This window comes from Parasteatoda tepidariorum, chromosome 8, assembly GCF_982258835.1.
Source record: "Parasteatoda tepidariorum strain Cologne lab strain chromosome 8, Ptep-v5.0, whole genome shotgun sequence".
NCBI classification, from domain to species: Eukaryota; Metazoa; Arthropoda; class Arachnida; order Araneae; family Theridiidae; genus Parasteatoda; species Parasteatoda tepidariorum.
In genome coordinates this window covers 80,792,375-80,816,434 of record NC_141762.1, presented here as the reverse complement: position 1 = coordinate 80,816,434, position 24,060 = coordinate 80,792,375, and the positions used below count along the sequence as shown (strand labels likewise).

The window sequence follows — 24,060 nt, the reverse complement described above, 5'->3', positions numbered from 1 at the left end:
AGCAAGAAGTATATCTTTCTGATGAGGACTACGAGACGTGAAGAGACAGTTTAAGACGTTTCGCAATAAAGCGGAAATTATGAATAGGTTAATAAACATTTAATAAAAACTTTCGTTGACATACTATATTTTCCTGTGTTGATTTGTGCAAACTACGTTAGCTTAAAATTTCCAGTTTTAGGATTTCAATACTTTAAAAAACTTTTTAAACAAATGAATACTTCTACCGTAGTGTTATCACCGACTTTGAACATCGATATTTTCGCGTGATTTATGTAGTTAAATTGAAAAGTTTAAAATTTTTCTCTGAACAACATAGTTGTAAATAACAACAAACAAAAAAATATAAAAAATAAAAAAGTTAAAAACAAGCTTTTAGAATAATATACATACGTATTTCATTGATTTGAATTCAGTTCAGCATGTCTCAGGCTATACTTCAGGTTTGGTATAGAAGATTACAGGTTCGACGGTATACAGGAACTTCGGTACTTTAAAATAGTATGCTATTGATTCCAAATCAGAAATGTCTTTCCTTGAATCTAGTTTGTCGTTAATTTCACATGAATAATAAAGAAATTTTAACTTAATGAATTTTACTCCTTTTTATGTAATGATATAACCAAAACCTCGCTTTTATGTTCTGAATATCGAAAATATTCTGAATATGTTCTGAATAACCAAAAAGATGGTGTCAAATTGTTTATTTATGTTCGTTGATTCATTTAGTAGAGAGAAAAAAATTAATTTCAATTAAACATAATCATTGTTTTCAATAAAACGAAACTCATATTTTAATCTCTCAGAAAATTTTTCAATTTACTTTTGCTACGGACAAATACTATTTGCGAAATCTATACATTTCATTTTCTCCACTTGCGCATTCTATTTCAAAATGCTAGAACTGGAAATATATCCTATATTATTTAAATACATGAGAATTTTTGTTCGCGAAAACATTTTCACAAAGAAAAAGAAAAGATAAAGTTTCGATGGAATCTTTGAAACGAATATATAAAATGCTTACCCATTTCAATTTCCAGACTGAAAATAATGCCACTTCGTCCAAATAATGGCCGCCTTGGGAACCTAACACGTAGGCTTATTCAATGATATTTCTATTGCCAGATACGGTAGAAGTTAGGGAAGAAATAGGGAAAAATTTGTGGTTGTTTTGGAACATTAGGGAAAACTCTCCTATGGCTAACTCAAGTGTGATACTAGAAATATCTAAGACTTATGCCTAGAAAAGTATAAAGCATTTTTGAACTGAAAATTTTGCAGATGTACTAAAAACAAAGCTTGCTATAGTCAGTGCGAAAAACAAAATGGTGTTTTGCAGATTGGTGAACAAAACTGCAATAACTCAGAAACATAAAAATCACTCCCAGGTGTACAGTTTAGAACAAAAATAGATTTCATTTTTATTCTAAGAGAGTGATTCACAGCATTACCGTTGTAAAATAAAGAAGTAAAATACACATTTATCACTTACTCTTGTATATTTATCATATACTCTGGTATTGCTTTTGGGGAAAAACTATTGTATTGTTCAGATTCTTTTATTTCTGAAAAATTTTTACCAGACAAAAATCAGTAAAATTTAAAATTCAGCCATTAGTAGTTTTTATAGTAAATTACTTTATTTTTATATTTTATAAAAAATAAAGAGTTTCTTTAACACTTCATTAGGAGCTAGGGAGGGAGATTAAAGCGACGCAACATTGTATGTACATGTAAATCTTCCCTAATTATAACATTCTGATTTCTTTATCTAAATACTCTTCCGTATCCTTTATCCGAATAATATAATGCATCTTGTATCCAAATAATACCCGAATTACATTACAGTATCCCTTTTTCAAATAAACATATTCACGAAATTAATTCGGTTGCAAAATAGCGTTAAATGATATCTGTGCTTAAATATTCATACTATATGTTGAAAAAAAGTAATATTCGCACATTTTAGGGTATATTCAGCCTATTACCAGCCCAAACAAATAATATGAGATAAAAAACAGCTTATAACAGGATGTGTAAAATATTTATATTCAATTATTAAGTAATATAAGCAGTTATATGTTTCAAAACAAAACACATTAATTTTAAATTTTACTTGCATGAGTTATTAAAATTTGCTGGCATCAATTATCAGAAACAATTTTCGAATACAAACTATTATTAAGTATGCAAGTAATTAAACATTACAAACAAAACATTTTTCTTCGATTGCTAACGCCTAATCAGAGCCATACTATTGCTCACATGACGACTGTTCATAATATACAGTAATTGATGGTCCAAGCACACTATTGTATGAAGCGTGCTCTACTCTGCCATGATATATATATATATATATATATATATATATATATATATATATATTAGACGACGATAGGATGGATGAGAGGAATGCTGCAAGTTTATAATTACTAAACACCGTTTTCTTGCTTGGAGAGTATGCTAGAAATTCTGATTTTCATAATAGCTTCATTATTTTCACATTTTATTTGCACCAACATTTAAAACAATATTAAAGCTAAGCATTATCAATTTAACCTTTATATTATTATTTTTTTAGGTTTTCTAAGCACATTATCTCCAGAACCTGAATTTATGGGAGATATTCCTCGAATCAAAGTTATTGCTGGCAAAGATGCAATACTTACATGTGGTGTGGAAAACTTAGGTGATTATAAAGTAAGTTAAACACAACTTTTTCTTATAAAATCTTAGTGATATGATATCTATGTTCAATTTCTCTTTTAAACAAGAAAATAATAACTGTTAACCTTTCTTAGACGATCCTGATTATGATAAATTCCTCAATAGTGCTTATCGGAAATCGTTTGAGATTTTACCCTACTCAGCCTTTCCTCCTATCCTCTCAATAAAAAGGAAACTGCATTTTTCTTATCAGTTTACATTGCCCCTAAAATTTGATCTAAAATTAATATTCTCAATGAAAAACATATTTATTTGAAATGTATTTTTACTTTGGGTTTTCTTCTAGTATCATTGATTCTCTCTCTCTCTCTCTCTCTGTATATATATATATATATATATATATATATATATATATATATATATATATATATATATATATATATATATATATATATATATATATATATATATATATATATATATATTCCTTATTTTGATTTCCAAATTTTAATTTTTTTTTGGATAATTAAAAATTATTTTTTTAAATGGTTTTGAAAAATATTATTAATAATTTTCTTCTCTTGTCATTATTTTTTATTATTTTCCATATTTTAAATTTTAGCCCATTTTTGAGTATATTGAACAAATTAAAAGTAAATTTCTGTTTCATCCTAAACAAGAAAAAATGTTCAAGACAATAAATGACATTGAATCACCCTAGCTATCTGAACATCTAATCATGGGTTTCAATTTACTTTGGGTGAAATTATTCAACACTGCTTCTCAACCACTAACCTCAATTTCCTAAATCCTCAAATATTTAAAAAAAAAAATTTATCATTTAGTAAATGATATTTCTATAACGTCATACTTTTTATCCATTTAGAAATCTATTATCTTTTAATTCCTACCCCATACTTCCTACCCCATATTCCTACCCCATTATCCATTCAGAAATCTATTATCTTTTAATTCCTACCTCTCACCCTATTACCTACCACAATTGTTTCTTATCTCTCGGCTTTTGCTTGATTACCTTGTTTCCTCTCCTTTTTTATCCCATTTATCCCCTTATCCCATTTATTCCCTTTAGTAACTTGTTAGAAAATTTCTTCAGAACCTTTGTGTTTCGAAACTATTAAATCTATTTATTTATGGATCTAAGACTGTAGCATATCTCTTTATGTGGTGTTATTAGTGCATTTTCATGTTTTTAGTTGATTCATTATGGTAGAATTAGCTGCTGCCAGATAGTATTCATTACCAAATGATACCAAATTATTTTTGTCAGATGGTGATTAGGTGTAGGACATAATAACACTGAAAAATGGATATTACAGAATGGGGACAACTACTGAAAATATTGTGAATGTTTTGTTAGTTATTATCATGTTACGCAATTTTTAAGAAATACATGATGTTCACATGATTTATTAGCTCATAAGGTAGAAATAAAATATTATTTTACAAATTTGTTTCACCAAAGAAAAAAATAATCAAACCAGTTGAGTTTCAGAAGCCTAAGTAATTTTTTTTTAAAAAAAGAAAAAGGATGATTGTTGATGGATGAAATGAAATGTCTTAACTAGTCATAAGGATGAAATGGAATGGATGAAACTAGTCATAGTATGGACTAGTTAAGACATGGATAGACGACGTTGAAAAGGACCTCAAGCTATTGGGAGTCAACCGATGGCGGGCCGTCGCACCGGACAGGGCCAGATGGAGGAAAATCTGCGAGTCAGCCTTGGCCTGTGAAAGGCTGTTGCGCTTATGAAGAAGAAGAAGAAGAAGTCATAGTATAATGCTACTCTGCACTATGAAAATTCCGGCTCTAATTACAGAAAAAATTACTGAAACCCTGAGTGTCGCAGTAAAACCCATTTTAAGGCAAATTTCTGCACAATAATTTTCTAGTAATATTTATTTATTTAAAGTGATTCGATAATTTTGCAACGGATAATACTGTAAAAATTACGGTGCCTCTTTTTTTCCTTAAAATTTTAAATTAATTGAAACAGGAATTTTTTACGACGCATTTGTATATTGGCTGTATGACTCAAAACAATGTCCTTGATTTATTTAAACGCGTTGCAAGCGTTTTGATCATTGAATCATTTATCTTCGCTTCGAGGGGCAAGCATGTGTGATCAATAGCTCTACTGTAATTTATCAAAGTAATTAGCCGACCCATTATCTTATATTCCATCGAGACTAAGCATAAACATCCGTCAAAATTTTGCTCCGTCAATAATAAACTGTGCATTTTCTCTTTGATATAGAAATTACTTAACTTCAAATCAGTGTAACTACTTTTTTATTGCCGTATGTTTACTTTTTAAATTGAAAATGTTTAAACTTAGCCATCTGGAGGCATTAATTATATCATATTTTAACAGGCTTCAGATTCATGTAATGTTAGATTAAATATCTAACGAATGAAAGTTATTCGCTAAGCTTTGGAAGAGATTATCAGAAAAGCATTCAAAATCATTCATTATGTTGTTTTATTTAATTTTTTATCCTTATAAGATTCAAATATAACTTGAAATTTACCTTCAAGTTAGGGTGAAAAATTAGATATATGCAGACAAAGAGTGCTGGTATTTCTTGACAAGATTTCGGATTTATTGTATTTTTCAAACATCAATCTGATCAATTAGGGAGGAAGGAAAAGAAAATGAATAGTATCGCTAAGTATTTGAAAACTAAACCATGCATTGATAGCTTCTATTTATTTATTTTTAGAACCTTAGTTATTTCAAACTTGTTGCTCGGACGTTTCTGCTCATTTTATTAGATAGGACTTGTGTTTAAAACAAAAAGGATTCGACTAATAAAAATGACCAGAAAATGCCGCTGTAATAACTGTCCAAAATGAGAGAACATAGGAGATAAATTTAATGAACTTAATTGGCTTGCTTGTTTAAATCAAAATTTTAAGGATTAAAAACACGTACTTGATTTAGATGCAGTTGTTGTGCAATAATTGCATTATGACACTTTTAAAATTCAAATTTTGCGTTGTTGCAGTGAAATTCATGTAGAAAATTACCCTATATTTTTGCCCTAAGAAAGTCCCTCCTAACTTAAACTTTCATAGATACTTAAAAATTGATTTGTAATAGAAAGAGCCAAACATCATTTTATAAAATGCTTTGTCTGACGTTTTTTTTTAAATATATGTTACAAATATATACTGAGGCCTTTTCAATCAATTCAATCGCATCTTTAAAGATGCAAAATTCCTGTTTTTATGATATTTAGCAATGCACTAGATCATTCTCCTTTATTTAGGATAAGAGTAAAAGATAAAAAAAAATTGTTTTTTAACTTAATCATACATAATTAATGTTTTGATAAATTCGCATTTTTTCATAGTCCATAGGCCGTCTAATATTGATTTATTTTAATTTCTGACCATCGTTAATTTGCATTTCATCATAAAAAATCCTATATTTATATAAAAAATAAAAAATGTCTATGATAGCGCTTGTCTATAGGTACAAGACAACAGCTTTATGAAATTTTGCTGTGAGTGCATTTAAAAAGACGTATTCATGAAAACAATCCTTCAACTTTTACTCGGCTTAACTTTCAACGTTAGTGACGCGCTGAACTTCTTTCATGGCGAAGACCAGAAAACAGTTCGCATTGCATTATTTCAAGGAGAAATAACTTCTGGTGAAATAACCGTACTGTATGGAAAAGTAATTTTTGATTTAAAAAAATAAAACTTTAACTTTGGTATTAAAAACTTGAATTGGCGGTATTTAAACCATTTATTTTTCCACAATTTTTCCGCCCATACAGTAACAATATAGCGGGAATTCTGGTTTTCAAAATTATAGTTCTTATTGCCTCACATTTAGTAAAACATATAAAGCTGAAATATAAATTGAGCCGAATACATGGTTTAATAAATGCTCTAAGATATCCTGGTAAAATTACTGAATTTAATCTTATTTACCAAATATTATACCACATTATAAAACGATGTTTCATTGATAAATTCACCATAATCATTACCAAAGCTTTTCGTTAATAATAACATCTTTTCGGCTTTCTCATACAACCAGAAAAATCATGAATTTTACCGTTTTTTGTTAGCTTTGACCATTGTTTTCCTGTCAATGTGCTAAAACATATTGGAGCAGATGGAAATAGTTATCCCGTTTGTTACGCACCGCCCTCCCCAGCCGCTCTACGTCTATGATGCATGGTATTTTCTGATTAAAAATAAATAATCAAAATTTATAAGATTCAAAATAATCATTTTATCATACATTATCTCTTACAACCAGACATAAACAGAGCTTGAAATAAGATTGTAATATATTTACAATAATTTGAATTGTTATTTTTTTTTAATATTGTCTTCTTGCATTTTCATAAATATGTTAAAAGAAGTTAATGATAAGCTATTGTTCAGTAAGATAAGATTGAAATAATTTATGTTTTTATTTCATGATCTCAATATATTGATACCTTACCGTGCGTAGACGCCTTCAGAAAAATAAACTCTTATAATTAAAAAATAATTATTCGACCATACACATAGTAATATGTGTCTGATGTCTGTTGATCTATTATGAACTACTATTTCCTCTATCTCACCCTTATAATCCATAGTATAACTTAATTTTAAGATATTCAATTAAATTTCAAGAAACAAAGGAAAAAATTTAATATGTCACATTAAAAATTGTTATTAATATTAATGTTAAAACTAAAAACATATTTATTTTTAAAATTAATCTTTCTTTTTTTAAAATGTGTAAAATAATGTTATCAAAAAAGAAAAATATTTTGAAAATTTTAAAATTAAATAAAATCTAAACGGAATTTACCTGAAACTTTCAGTTTACTGATGCTTCTTACGTTACAGCTTTATAATTTTAGATCTTGTAATTACAAAATAATCACGCATTATTTTAAAGCATAAAATAGAATTATTGGCTATTGCACAATTTTAACATATTGCTTTTAAATATTATCAAAAACTAAAATAAATAATTTTTAAAAAGTACTAATTAAATTAAAAAATTATACCAATGCATATGGTTCCAAAAAATATTTGTTTTACTGCTTGCAGGTAACGTGGAGTGTTGTGAACAAGAAAGATCAACTATCCATAGGAACTCATGTGTTTATAGATAAAGACCGAATCAAAGTAACTACAATTAATTCCACATCATGGTATCTACACATAAAGAATGTAACACAGCATGATGATGGTTACTACGCTTGCCAAATAACAACTAATCCTATTAAGAGTCAGACAGGATACCTCGAAGTTGTTGGTATTTACTGCCATCTTTCTTTTTTTTAACTCCTAGTCCCAAAAATCCTTTTAATAATACTTTTTTTTGCAGATTCAAAGTTTTGATGTGCATTTTCCCAACATTATTTTCAGGAATAATAGATTTATTTATCATACAATTTCCATTGACATTTTCTAAGAATTCGTATTATTATCATAGGTCACTTAAAAAAAAAAAAAAAAAAAAAAAAAAAAAAAAAATTACCTTTTCCACTTTCGACTTTGGCAATGTTTTTATGCGTTATTAGTTATGATTCGAAATGGTTATTCTTTATATTATGAAATAAATTAGTACTTTTTACGTAAAAAGCTTTTATTCATTTTTGTTTTTTTTTTTTAAATTTCCTGTATTATAGATTAAATATGGATGAGTATACAATTTATTTCTACTCTCACTGAATCTATATTTTTCACAATAATTATTTTCATATCTAAATTTATGTCAATTTCTTTTTGTTAGAACTAATAAGCCATATCGTAAGCAATAATGATATCAATGTTACCAAGATCACCAAGTATATTATATATATATATATATATATATATATTTCTTTAAATTTCCCTTTGCATAATTTCCTTAAACATACTTAATAGGTTTACATCTTAGATTATATAAGAATGAATATACAATTTATTTCTATTTTTTCCGAGTCTATATTTTTCGCAATATTTTCCATTTCTAATTTTATATCGATTTCTTCTTGTGAGAATTAATGTGCCATATCTCAGTGGTATCAATGTTAACAAGATCGCCAAGCATATTACATATTTTTTTTAACAAATTCCTTTTGCTTAATTTCCTTTAACATACTGGCTAAAAAGTTGTTTGATTGCCAAATTTAAATTTTGAAATAAATATTTTTTCGAAGTCAGCATTGTATAATTTTTATATTGTTTCAGTTTGTTTTTAATTCCAATATTTAAGATTTAATATAAAGTTTTAGTTTATATCTATTACGTATATTATATCCACTTACCAACTCTTAATTTTCTTAACCAATTATTTTCTGTCTCTGAATTGATGCCGATTTTTTCAACAGTAAAGAATATCATAGCATGAATTTCAGCAATTTATGCCATGTTCATTTATGCCTGGAAATGAAAAAAAAAGCATTTTTCTCTTTGTATTACCTGTTTACATTAAAAATACTGTTTTCTACCTTTTAATGTTCCTTTTTCCCTTATTTAATTGTTTATAAGTAAAATTTCAGGTTTTGAAATGAGAAATTTTTTTTTTTTTGGATTTAGCGTATTATAATATAATTTTATTATAATACGCTATTATTATAGTAATTAGTATAGTAATTAGTATTAGTATAGTATAGTAGAAAAATTATTATAGTATAATTTTTTATTAGTTCATTCTGTTTAAATTTCCTATATTTTTGGCTTAATATCGATGATTGATCAGTTTGTTACTTTTCTTGACCGTTTCAAATTTATTTAAACTAATACTTACTAGCTTTAAAATTGCTCAAACCGATAAAAGCCAATACAAAATTTTCAAACTCTCTATTATTTCCAATTTCAATTCTTTAGCAATGTATACAAAGTATGTTACTTTAAAAACGGTGCATTTTGCTATTTATTTTGCATGTTTGCATTAAACATACTGCTTAAAGAATTACTACTTCTCAAATGTTTGGATTTTGAAATAAATCATATTTTTCGGATTTAGAGTAATGTAGTGTTTTTATTTTTTCCATCTGCTTCTATTACTTATATATTTTAGGTTTAATTTTGAAGTTTATTTCTATTTTCATCAACTCTAAATTTATCGAAACTATTTCCTTTTCAGCTCTAAATTTATGACCATTTCTTCAATAGTGAACAAAAATTAAATCCTTCAGTTTTTGAAAATTTATTTATCTAATTCTTTTTATTTTTTTAAATTTAATAGCTTTATAGAATTAGTGGATACTTTCTCTATCACTTGGGTGACAATAAAACCGTATTTTAAAATAGTTTAAATTAACTTAAAAGCTTCCATCCGGGTGCTTTTAGAGCCCGAAGGCTGATCCTCTCGTTTTCTATTTGCCCCCATACTGTTTGCACAGAGATCTTGCAAATGCAAATTCCCACTCTCCGAGAAACCTTGGTGTGCATTACAAGTTTAATTGGAAAACTTTACTCACCAAATAGTCTATATAGGTTGAATGGTATTAGGATTGTGTGCATATATCCCTGCAGAAAATAAACTGTTGGACAGTATATTCCAACTAAATTCCACGTCATTTGGGGAAACGCTGTAACCTAAGAGTTAGTTTTTCGCTGGAATAGAGTCACGAAACGCGTAACTAAATTAAACACGAAGTGTCATTCCTAAAATATCAAATGCATTAAGAATGAATAATATAAAATATGAAAAATTACTAAGAATTATATAAATTTTTATTTTAATTAATTAAGTTTAGTGAATTGAATTATCGGTAAATCAGTATGGCTTGTTCTTGGTTTATAAAGGTAAACTGCATCATCATTCATGAATAATCAGACAATTTCTTCACAAATAAAATTTTGAGTAGATGTTAGATAAAATCTTTCGGATGAAGTGAGATTTAAATGGTTGAATTCTTATTTTAGTCTTAATAAGGTATACAACAGTAATTTACTTTGCTTACTCTTCCAGTTCCAAAGATCTCGTTAGATAGAAGTGAGAAACTAGAAAAGTTTTATACAAATGAACGAAATTAATTTAAAAATAGTTGACAGCAAAAAATCGATGAATTACCCTAGTAAACCGGTTTTTTGACATGAGAATGGGATTGCCATGAAGTAAACAGCTTTAATAAGTGTTAGGGATTTATGAGTTTTGAAAATTGGTTGCTTACGAACAAGAGGTTAAGGAAAGGTATGCTTTTCATTTCCAAAGGTTAATGTTTAAACTTAAAAGCTCCTTTACATAACTTCATTGCAAAGCACTAAAATCAATCATCCAATCAGCTCTTCAAATTTGTCCGACAGAACTGCATTGAGTAAAATCAAGGAAAACAAAATACCGTGAGGGCAAAATCTACTTTGAAGAAGAAGAAAAAGCAATGGCAAAATATCATGTGAACAGAGTATGTTTAGGGCAGAATGTTATGCAGATGATACCGATCTCGAAGAAAATAATAACAGAACAATGCATCATGTGTACAAAGAATGGTATAGTAGAATGATGAGTAGAAAAAGAAGTATAATGAGGACTGAATGTTCTGTAAGCAAAATCTCGCAAACGACAAAAATAACTCGATTCCAAAAATTATCGCTTATAGAAAATATCGTGTGAGGAAGAACTACGTAGAACAGAGTGAGCTACATATGAAATGTATCGCTCACTTCCAAAAAAAAGTCACGAAGTGTGAGCGAAATTTATTCCACGATATATTTGTCCAATGCAATACTTCTCTAAGTCTGGAAATGTGTGCTAGTAAACGTGTGTTTCTCACGTTGTTTTGACTTTTTTTCCCTCATAAATTTTGACTTAAAACTTTTTAACCAATGATGATACCTGAGTTATACTGACCAAATATCCGAAAATTCAATAAGTATTAGGTGTATACGATTATCCAGTGTAAAAAGAAAAATTTAATATGCAAAAATGCAGTTAAAGGAATTTGGAAAAAAATGCCAATTAAAATTAACGTGCTCATTATACTTAAAGATAAATGCGTCAGATGCCACCAATGAGCCAATTCGATTTTATTCAATTAGACTAGTAAACCTTATCATGAAAATAAAATCCAGATTAACATTTTGCACTAATAAATTATCACTGTATTTCTCTATTATTAGTCAATGATATATTTTTTTCTTATAATATGCTTATAAGCCATCTGCATTTATTTAAAATCTACAATTTATATTTGCGAATCATGTTTATAATAGCTTTCAACATTTTATAGCATTGTATTAAAGTGATACTCTATTAAATAATATAATGACTTCCGACCCTTGCTCAAAACCTCCTTAGCTAAAGGAATGCAAACGAATTCTTCCAAAATTTACTTAATTTTTCCAAATAGTAATTTCTATGTTTATACATGAGTAGTATGGGCTATATTAATTGCATTAACTTGTATAAATTATAAAATTGCTGAACATCTCACTCAAGGGGCCCATTTTAATTTCATTTGATTTTCTTCCATTCATTTTGCTTTCAATGAAGTCGATGACTTTATTAATTTGTTTCTTCGCAAGCCATGCACATAATTGTCTTATAATATCTATACTAGGCATGCTTTTATGAAGTTTTTTTTAGCTACAGGAAGTGAAAAAAGAGAAAAAATATTTTCTTATCTTTATTCCTAAAACTTACAACAGACAAAAGGGCAATAATATTCAAACATTTTAGAATTAATTTATTTATTTTTCTTATTTAATAAAAAGAAAACATTTTCTACAACTATTTTTAAAACATCTGACATCATTGAAACATGCTTCAAAGCAACCTTAATAAATTCGAATACTGCAAAACAATGTACAGTTTTTAAATCGGGTAAAATTTAAAGTACTATTTATTTATTGAAGGAGCACTGTACAAGACAATGGAATAATAGTTTCTCTATTTTCCTGGTATACGTTTTATTTTATTTTAAGCACCTTCTTAATACGTTGCACCTGAGCCTTTAAATATCCACTTTGTATTCATACAGACGTTGTCTTAAGTCAGCATATCTGCTCTCATTTTCTTCATATCATTATTTTTTTTACACTAAGCAACCTCCTGTGCTCAGCAGACTGATCCTATTCACTTTAAAGTCCCCCCTGTAAGTATCTCAGAAGGGTTTTTTTTTTTAAATAACTTCACGGAAGAGCTGTAACTAGCTTTTTCGTGGCTCGTTGGATATCAATAGATATCTCCACCCCTACCCGATGTCTACTGAACAAAGTTGGGAAATACGATTTCGCCATCACGCGTCCAATAAATGTCTTCATTTTTATAAAGAGCTTTTGTTTTGTAGCGGAGATCATTCTTTTTACCGCAAAATCGATATCTAAAAAAAACTTGAGTTTAAAACCTCTAGGAAGAAAAGCAAATATGTATATTTCAAAAAACGAAAACAGAAATTTAGAATATTTGTTTCGTTTCAAATAAATGTCAAAATATTTTCTTTAGTTGAAATAAATTTGGAGGTGCCAATTTTAAAAATGAATGATATAACGTGATAAACTCTATGGAATAGTTGTGGAAAAGAAATTTGTTTCGCAATGTTGCCAAAACAACAGAATTTTCCCGGATTTATATTGGTTATGAACACAGGTTTATATTTGTAGTTCTATTTTAATATAAATAAATGTTACGTCTTATTAACTGTCTTTTTTAAGTTAATCTTAACATGATAAAAATTACTATGATATTTATTAATCCCATTGTCAATATAGGTTTTCTTAAATTTTATTTTATAATTGACTTGGATTTTATTTTATAATTGGAGCAGCCTAATTCGCAGCTGTCTTTCAGTAACTGTGCTTTTGTGCTCCAATACAGAAGACAGTGGAACTTCTAGGTACAATAAGGGGTAAAATTTGACATTTACAGCGAAATTAAGCAGTGTTATATTCCATGAATAGAAAAACGAAGAAATCCCCCACAGTTTGTGCTAAGTCAACGAAATTTAGAACACTAATCCTTCTATAACTGAGTCAACCTTGCATCAGTATTAGAGTTCTTCCGAACGGGGAAAGGCATTTGAATCATTACGTAAGCAGATGATGGTTTAATTTCATCCTTTATTTTCGTTATTTTTCGTTGTGTTTCATATTTGGAAAAACAAACAGCTTGAATCTCCTTATGGTGTTGAAGGATTTGGAATAAAACAAGTTTGAATACATTAATTTTTTAACGTTAGGAAGGTTAGGAACGTTAGGAAGTACCAACTTCGAGTATGAAATTAAGAACCATTTTGAGACGAAGCTGGATGTTTTGGTCACGCTGTTTTGATCTCGCATCTTGATCTCGTTAACATTCAATCTCTTATTATTTCCGCCTTTTTTTCTTCTACTTATTGAAATTTAAAGACAAAAATATTGCCAAATATGCAAAGCATTTTTTGTAATAATCATTATTTCTATTTTACTAATTTTTTGGAATCTAACATTGTGCCTCTTTTTTTAAGCATTTTCTTTTTTTTTCGAATAGGGGTTATTTGAAAAGCTTTTTCAGATAGAACAGTGTGAAAGTAGTTAGTACAGAAATCCCTATATACTTATTTACGTGTTTACCAAACTTAACAATCATAATAATTTATTACATGATAATTTACATAATTACATCAACAGAATGTAAAAAATAATAGTTTTCATTGAAACTCACAAAGTTTTTCGCTAATTCATTAGAGAATTGTAGACAATCCTTCGTAAAGACTTTTGACATTAAATTCCATATTTAATAATTTTTGCATTCATAATAGCCATTCAAAATTCCCGATTTTCAGTCCCTTCATAAATAAATAATTTAATAAATTAAAAAAAATTGTTTAGGGCCATCGAAACATAAACTCAGTAACGAGAAAAATATAAAAAATGGGATGGAATGTCCAGGTCAAAATAGACGAATCGTATGCGTAACTGGACTGAATGGGTAAGGGACCAAAATGTCAAGAACCGTTTTGAGATTTAGTGGTTATAAAATACTCCGTAAATAATGAGTTAGGAATCCATGATAACTATCTATCCTAAATAACTATCAATTAATATCAATCTATTAACAGTTAAAGTACGATAATCTTTTAATAGAATTCATTGCCATGATGATGTTGTTTATGGCCCCTAGATGTTGTTACTGAGAAAAATGTTTTAATGAATATATATTTATTTCGAAAATTAGCAGAAATTTAAATATTAATCTATAGGAAATATGCCCTACAGATTTTGATGGTACTGACATATATTTTGAAACAGATTAAAAATATTTTTCATGGAATGAAATAAAGCCAAGCAAAAAGGCTGCAATTAATTGAAAATATTTTGAAACAATGCTGGTTTTGAATTTCGAACGAAGAAATTTCATTTACAAAAATCTTTCAAATTTGTACTCAAAGCGTAGCCGACTGGGTAAAAATTGGCAATTTCGACATTTTTTTTAACATCCATATTTGTTCTATTAAACCACTTAAGAATTTGATCTCGATTTTTAAAAATGGCATTACGTTATTTTTTTTCGTATTCCGTATGCTGACATACGAAACCAAAACTGGCAGTTTACTGAAAATGAAAATAAAATTTTTTTTTTTTGGCCTTGAGTATTAAACCCTTTATTTATTTGAAAAACATTTTTGAAAACAAATAAAATTCATCTCCCTTTCAAAATTTTATTTTCGAATTTTTAATTGTTTTGTTGTCAGAATTTCCTTAACATTTCAGAATTTTCTTAAATTTTTAAATGCGTTTGGGCCAGAATGTTGATTTTGAGAAAATCTTTACGTTAGCGCACATTAGAAAAAAAGTTATATTGGAATTCTTTAAACTTTGCATGCACATTTTAAATAATACTAACATTATTTTGAACTAAAAGTTACGGTTTGAGTGTGAATTTTTTTTATTTTTATCAAACTTCAAGCACGAATGCTTAGAATTTATCTTCAAAAATTCAATATTAAGTTCTATTAGTTCTATCTTATTATTTATTTTAAATGTTCTTAAGAGTTTAGCTCTAAACACAAGTAATTATATTTTAAATCCAGACAAAAATATTTCGACAAAAATATTTTCGTCGAGCTGTTAGCGTGCCATGAAAAATGTGTATTTTTTAAGCTCAAATTTTTCCTTATTTTTAAAAATATTTTACAAAGTTTTAAACTTTACCTAATTTATAACTTTAGGACCGCTGCTTACCAAACAAAACATTAAAATTTTAAGCAAGTTTTAAAAAAAATGTGTCAAAATTAGTCGGATGTGTATATTATCTAATCGTACCTTTAATTAATAAAATATGACAGGTATTCTTTTTAAAACAATATAATGTTAATTTCTTCAATAAGATGCAATCAAAAACTGGAGAATCACTAAGTAATATTACTAGCAAGGTCTTTATTCTTCGTTGCACTATAGACAACGCGTGATAATTGGAGCTTCTTTTCAGTTTTATTTTCCTTTTAAATATATGACTCAACTTTCTTATCAGCTCGGTTAACAGTTAACTACAAGACGTCACAGAATGAAATTTGAATAGTTGACCATTATGCAAAAATAGGTTTTTGAACTCGTTCGATCTTCAGAGTTGAACAGGTGGAGGTGCTTCTAAATAAGGAAATCTTTGCTTCAGAATGATGGGGAGAAATTTGTTTTCTAATTCTTTCATAAAAAAATTGGATATACATCAATATGCCTAAATGCGAGAATGTTCAGTTACTTTTAATTCTAATTCTTGAATATTCAGCAAATGCAATGAAACGAAAATTTCCCATCTCTGGAGCATATCCCGATTCATTTCCACACATTTAAAACCCTTTTTAATGGTAAATTTCATCACATATTTTCCTCCTCTCAAAACATGTCCTAAATGCAACTTATTCCCCAAAATGGAGGACAATATCTCGCAATAGAGATCACAGGTGATACAACCTATCGTTCATGAGTTGACAATGCCTTGAAAATACCACTTGCGTTAGATTTAGAGGTATTGTAAAGTAACTGCGGCATTTAGAGCCTGATTTATCGAGTGACACAGATTGCGACAGTTTGAAGACTTAAATGCGACTTTGTTTTCTGCACATTGTCGATTACAGCAATAGATAACATCTGTATTTTTTTCCATATAATTACTAAATGTAGTCAGGACAAGAAATGATTGCTGGTATTCATGGTCATATGTGATCAAACAATAAGATTACATCTTATCATGATTACAATAGTAGGAGAAAAATAAGCACTAGACCCAACTCTTAGTCGATGTCCTCTCGTCTATAGTATTAATGCTACACCCCACTTCCTTCGTATGGATGAGAGTTCAACCACACTGATAAGCTCTTAGTTGGGATGAAGTAACATAGCTCGTTACGTAGCATGGTTTCGACTAAGCAAACGTATCTTAAAAATTTTACTATTTATTTCTTCACAACGGCGGGAATTTTTGAAAAATTTGACCCCTACTTTGTAATCTGAAACAAGCTTCTAAGGAATTTCTTATTGGAAAGAATTACAAAAATTTGCGAAGTGTCCTTCCTTATTTTTAAATGCATGCTCTTAAATTAGCATTGTTTGGACTAAAAATTGCTTCTTAAAAATTTTGAGTTCATATTTTTTTAAATTTATATCGGGTATTTTCGATGGAATTGACGCTCATTATGTATATGCTCTAAGCACATCGTTGTTTGGAGTAATCAAATCCTTCTTAAAATTTTTGATTACTTATTTCTTGAGCCCCGTGGATATTTTTTGAAAAATTGTAGCTGATTTTGCAATCTGGAAAAAGTTTCAAATGATTTCTTCATTGCAAATATTCCCAATGCAATGTATCCTTCATTATGTTAATTATATTAATGATTTAATGCAGCATGGTTTGGACTAAACACATGGTTCTTAAAAAATGTTTGTATTTACAATTTCACATCTATGATGGTTTTTGAAAAATTTGAAGGTTACTTTGAAATCTGAAACAAGATTCAAATGAAATCCTGACTGCCAAAAAGTATAAAAAACATATCAAAATGTCCTTCCTTATTTTTATATGTATGCTCATAACGTAGTATTGTTTGGACTAAAAATTAATTCTTAAGCATTTTAATTACTTATTTCTTGACACTTATGGATATTATTGAAAATCATTGAAGCTCGCATTATAATTTGAAAAACGTTTAAAATTTGTTGCTCGTTGCAAAAATGTAAAAAAAAAATTCGCATATCGCCCTTCATTACGTTAATTATACATATATGCTCTTAACTTGGTAATCAAATCCAGCTTAAAAATTTTGATTAAAAATTTTCCTGAAAGATATTAGTATTTTTGAAGAAAAAAAATGACGCTCAAATTTTCATTTGAAATAAGTTTCAAATAAATTCCTCATTGCCAAAAATTATAACATTTCACAATATGTCGTTAGTTATGTTAACTATATATATGCTTTTAAGGTAGCATGGTTTGAAGTAAATAAATGCTTCTTAAAAAATTTGAAAATTTATTTTTTCTAATCTGTATAGATGTTTGAAAAATTTGGTGTTTACTTTGAGATCTGAAACAAGTTTCAAGTGAAATCCTTGCTTCTCCAAATTAATTAAATTCACGAAAGTGTCCGCCAATATGTTGACTATATGCTTTCAACATAGTATTGTTTTTCGTAAACAAACCGTTCTTAAAAATTTGAGTACTTATTTTTGACATATATGGATATTTTTTGAAAGAATTCACTTTCTTTGTAATCTGGAAAAAGTTTCAATTGATTTTCTCATTGCAAGAAGCTTTAAGAAATTTTAAAAAAAAATGTAATTGGGTTAACAATATGCATGCTCTTTACATAGCATGTTATGACTAAACAAATGCTTCTTATATTGAGTAATATATTTTTTTATAAGTATGGGTACATAAGTAAGTTCATGAGTATATTTAAAAAAAAATTGACTCTTACTTTTTATCTGAATCAAGTTTCAAATGAATTTATCAATCCGAAATATTATTAAAATTTTACAAAATGTCTACTACAATACTAATTACAAACAAGCGCTTTACGTAATATTGTTTGAAATAAAAATTACGTCTTAAACATTTTGGGTACATATTTCTGCACATCAATGTGTATTATTGAAGAAGTTTTTATTTTTTTAAATTTTATTTTTATTTTTATTTAAATGATTGAAAACTCCTCATGCACCACAAAGTATAGCATGAGGCTCACAGAAGTAAATATAAAACAAAAACAAGAAAACGGATTGCGTAAATTTTTTGAAAATTCCCATATATGTCAAGAAATAAGTAATCAAAATTTTAAGAATGATTTGTTTACTACAAACAATGATGAGTTAAGACCAATAACCAATTCTAATTGACGAAAGGGAAGACAATTTGCGATATTTTTAATGCTTTTTTGCAGAGAGGAACTCATTTGAAACTTGATAAAGATTAAAAAATTATCTTCAATTTTTTCAAAAAATATAAATATTAGTCAAAAAATATGAACTCAAAAATTTTAAGAAGCATTTTTTTGTTCAAATAATGCTACGTTAAGAGCATACATGAAAAAAAAAAACAAACAAAGGAGGACACTTTTCAAATTTTTCCAATGACAAAATTTTTGCAATGAAAATTTCATTTGAAACTTGTTTCAGATTACAAAGTAAACCTAAAATTTTTCGAAAATACCCAAAGATGTGAAGAAATAATTTTTTTAAAGAATCATTTGTTTAGTGGACCCACGCAAAGTAAAGAGTATAAATATGGTTAACATAATTGAAGACAATTTTCTATAAAGTGAAGGAGTGGGATGTGCTGCTCACCCTATAGACTCATCATATAGACCCATCATATAGACCCATCCCATAGCACTATAGTATGAGCCTAATTTGCTTCTAAAAATGTGTGGAGTGAATTTAATGTAGTTAGAAGCATATATTTTGCTATTTATTAATTCGATGCGTCAATATAAAAAGGAAACGTATAAGCAATGTAATTATTTAATTTTCTAATTGAGATGGAGAATGGTGATACTGCATAAATTTTAATACCTTTTGCGATACATAGAAAATAATTTTCTCTCTTGTCTAGAGTCATTCTTCGCATTAGAATATAGATGGCGACACCATACGTAAAAGTATTTAAACTCAATGTTCTGAAAATATTTAAAGATGATTCAGTTATCGCCAAAAATACGGAAAAGTTGTAAATTAATATACTTTCTACCGGCACAGAGCTTGCATTTCGAAATTAGGTAAAAACATTTTTATAGGAATCAGTTTGCGTTAGATTAAATGTTACTGTATATAACTTTTACGTGAATTCCACGTAAAATATCCTAAAATAAAATACGCTAATAGTAAGTCACCTGGAGCGTTTCTTAATAATCGTTTACGATGTCAGGAATGAGAAGAAGGTCACATTGAGAGGAAAATAAAAGTTCAGTTTAGTAAAATTTTGGGACAGGTTTTTTTTCTTCATTCTAATTTTGGTGTTAGGTTAGGCTTTTTAGCAGTTGAATTCATGAATATGTATGGAAAAGCTGAAAATTGTTTTGAAAGTCGTGATTTTGGCCCTTAATGAATTAGAAAGCAAAGATGAACTATCGGGTGTAGTGAGTGAAGCTTCAATGTCACTATCTAAAAAAGTGAGGCATTATTTCTGAAAATGGCACTAAATCGAATGAAACCAAATCTATTTACGATAGGGCTAATAAAGTCGAAATTATAAAATTTTTATATAAAAACAAGAGCCAAGTTTAATTTTTACCTATTTTTGCTATGATAACAACATAAGTGATTTAAGCAAGTGATACATTGCTTCTTTTGTTTATTTTTTATTCTTTCTTAAATTTATTTCAGGTTATATAAGTCCGAAAGGAAGTCACTTGAATTAATAACAGAAAGGTTATCGATAATTTTATTTAAAATAAATAAATGAATAAATAAATGAAACTACAGCTTCGTACTTATACCCATTTAAATGTGTGGAATATTTTTTCTGGTGCTTTTCGTGAATAATTAATTGGTATTAATCGAACCCTATGAGACATAAATGTATATTGTTAAATCTATAAATTATTATGAATAACAATTGTTATATTTTATTATTATTATTAGTAGTAGTATTTTTTATTTTATTTTGATAAGATTTTTTACTGATAAAGTTGTGGATTCTTTTTCAGAACCACCAGAATTTGTTACTGACATGGCAAATCGCAACGTAACAGTCATGGAAAATTCAAACGTCACATTGTCTTGCAGAGCTACAGGAAAGCCACCCCCTGTCATAAAGTGGAAAAGAGAAGACGGTCAGCCTTTCTCAGTTGGGAATGAATTAGGTAAAGTAAACACTTATTTGAATATACATTTTGACTTAAAAAGAGTCAAATCTGTGTATTAATATAGAAGCAAAATTTTTTGTTCATTATTAGAAAATTTAATTGCTACAATGGAATTTTTTTGTTCCCTTTGAAAGCAGGATGTACATTCTTTTTGCGATATGTGCTATTTATATGATTCCAAATGATGATGTCCTTACAAAGTATCTATCACTGTGAAGAATATTCATCCATTAAATTAAAACTCCTTTAAAACTGTTTTGGACTAGCAGAATGATTAATTTAAAACTCAAATCGCCTTTTTAAAGTATTTTGATCAATTCCTTATTTTTAGAAATATATGTATTTAAATTAGTTAGATAACTGTCATCAAAAACAAATTTATTTCTGAACCTTAAAATTTCTTTGTTAGCGCATAAGGAAGATATAAAAAGAAAGAAAAAATCATTTTACATAAAAAGAATTTTAACCACAAATATAAAAAATGATGCTAAAAAGTTTTAAATGGGGAAGTTATTTAAAGTTTTATATACTGAAGATGTTTTTTAAATTTAGATCAATACTAATGAAATTTATATATTATTTTAAAATTTTTAAAAACGTAAAAAGTTTTTTTCTTTTTTTTTTCTTTTAGGCAAGCAATATATTTGACACAATACCTGAATTTTTTTTAAAAATTCGTTTCTTAATTCAACAGCAGATGGCAGCATTAGAATACTCTAAAATAATAAAATCACAAAGAACGTTTAAAAGAATTACGTTTTTATTTTCAACAATGGGGAATCCCTTTTAGAGCTAGGTTATATTCTAATCCATGTAAATTCGTATTTTATTTTAGCATTTCCATGGAAATCGATTATTTATTGAAAAATGTTCTACAACAAGAATAAATCTGCCAATTTACCATGTTCTATTTTCCATTTTCCGCAAGAGATGGCAGCACCATGGCATTCAAAAGGATCACATTTTAACATTGCTTCAATAAAAATTAAACGTATTGCAATTTTAGTTAATACAATGTACAAAAAATCTCGATTCGTCGTTAAACGCTAAAAATTTTGGCGTATACAATAGATTGTAGAAATGCGTCGCTACAAATAACTTCTTATTTTTTTTTTTTAAATTTTTTTTTATGAAAAAGTTTACAGTTCTTCCTCGCGTCACTTTTTTAAAGATTTATTATTTTTTTGTCTCATTTCTATGCGTAAATCTATTTTCGAACAAAAAATTAAGTTTTTTTTGCAAAAAATTTGTGGTACTAATTTTCTAAATTCCTGTCTCTTTTATAAGAATTTTCTTTTTTCAAAATGGATTTAAGTTATCTTTTTTACTATTATTATTGTATTCGTGTGTGAATGGAAAAATAGTTTAAATCCCCCTCCCATTTCATCCCTTATAAAATTTCTCCGAAATAATCATTACATGCCATGAGCAACATGTAACTGCATGTAGGCCCAAAAACGTTGGAAGCTGTATTAACATAATACATAAATTGATAAACTGCGTAATAAGAAAATTATCAAAATCGACTGATATAATTTTCTAAAACTCTTAACTATTTGATCTGTTCATTACGAGAAATAATTTATTCCTTAAAATGAAAGAAATTAAAATGCGCTGATATAATATTAAAGCATGATATTTTATATTCTCCTTATAAATAAATTTAAATTACATTTTATTTAGAGGTGTTTTTTTCATTTTGGAAATTTATTCTAGATTTAAAAAGTTATGACCAAGTCTCTTAACAATATTTCAAAAAGTCAAGTTCATGGAATTGTACAATGAATTGATTGAACACAATGATTGAAAGGCGACATTGACTTTTCAGAAATAGATGGCAGCACTAATGAATTACTGCATTTTTTAATGCAAAACGACAAACAAAAATAAGACAGGACCATTGTTTTCCTGATTCTTGAAATAGAAATGTATAATTTAATTTGAAAAATAATATAAAGTATAAATTAATGCTAATGAAATAGGCACATTAATACATTTTATTTATATCATTAAAATTTAATTACAAAAAATATGATACGGACGCATTAAATTGTTTCCAAAATGGTATTAGAGATATTTCTCTGAAAGAATTCATTCTATTAAGTTCTGTATTATTTTTGAATATTTCCTGCTTATAATATGTGCATAATGTATTGCTCTTAAGAAAAATATTTGTGTAACACATCAGAAAAGCGGAAAAAAAATCATTAAAATCGGCAAAAGAAATGATTTTATTAAAACCTCGAAACGTTACTATATTTAGGCATAAATAGTAACAGAAATGATAAATTAAAAATTTTAAAATACATATATTTTCCCCAAGTGTAAGGTTCAAAGAGAATTTCACTCGAATCTGGATATAGAAATGTTAATGTTAATTACGAAAGCATTCGATGAATCTCTGTAAATCATCTCTAATAGTATCCTAGTTCCAGAATGACCCTTAACGAATTTTATTGCAAGGTGGTAGGGTTTTTATACAAACGCGAGTGAGCATTTGATATATTGATATCCAGCTTTTATATCTAGCTTTTTTTCAGATAATTCTTTTACAATGAAAAAAAAATTCTATTTGGGTTCACTATCCGTAAAATCCATTTTAATGCGAAATTCATTCTTACCGTAAAATCCATTTTTTTCGTAAAATATTGTACCGTAATTTTTACAGAAATAATTATTTAATAATATAAATTACGATATTTTACGGTAATTATTTCAGAGTACGGAAATGTTTCAGTTATTTTACGGCACGATTAAAAAAAAATACGCAACTACATATATTTCTTGATTGACGCTTCCCCCTTGAAATCGACACTTTAGTTTGAAGAAAATGGTAGTTATTTTTCCCGTGAAAAATTTATAGTTGCAGAAAAAACACTTCTACATGGGTTTTATTATCGACGTTTAACAAGTCGAAGCTTCTTTTTAAAGTAAATGGAAAATTATTTTTCCGTTGAAGAATATGCACTCGAAGAAGAAACACATCTGCATAGGTTTCTCGGTGGAGATTTTCTCCATCAAGTCAAGGTTTCTTTATGAAATCGGGTTTGAGAGGTATTTTTCCATTTAAAAAAAATAAATAAATAAATAAAACAATATGATTACAAAAAAAATAAAATAATGATTTCTTAAAAA

The 24,060-nt window shown here is 27.7% G+C and overlaps 1 protein-coding gene across 1 annotated transcript in view; it reads left to right on the top strand.

Annotated features, from left to right (window-relative positions):
- Positions 1-24,060, top strand: part of LOC107444984 (lachesin) — a 186,174-nt gene that overhangs the window by 127,998 nt on the left and 34,116 nt on the right. Inside the window, exons 3-5 of the mRNA XM_016059278.4 lie at positions 2,585-2,703; positions 7,766-7,973; positions 20,767-20,922. Coding sequence (XP_015914764.1) covers positions 2,585-2,703; positions 7,766-7,973; positions 20,767-20,922 — 483 coding nt within the window. The remainder of the gene's footprint in view (positions 1-2,584; positions 2,704-7,765; positions 7,974-20,766; positions 20,923-24,060) is intronic.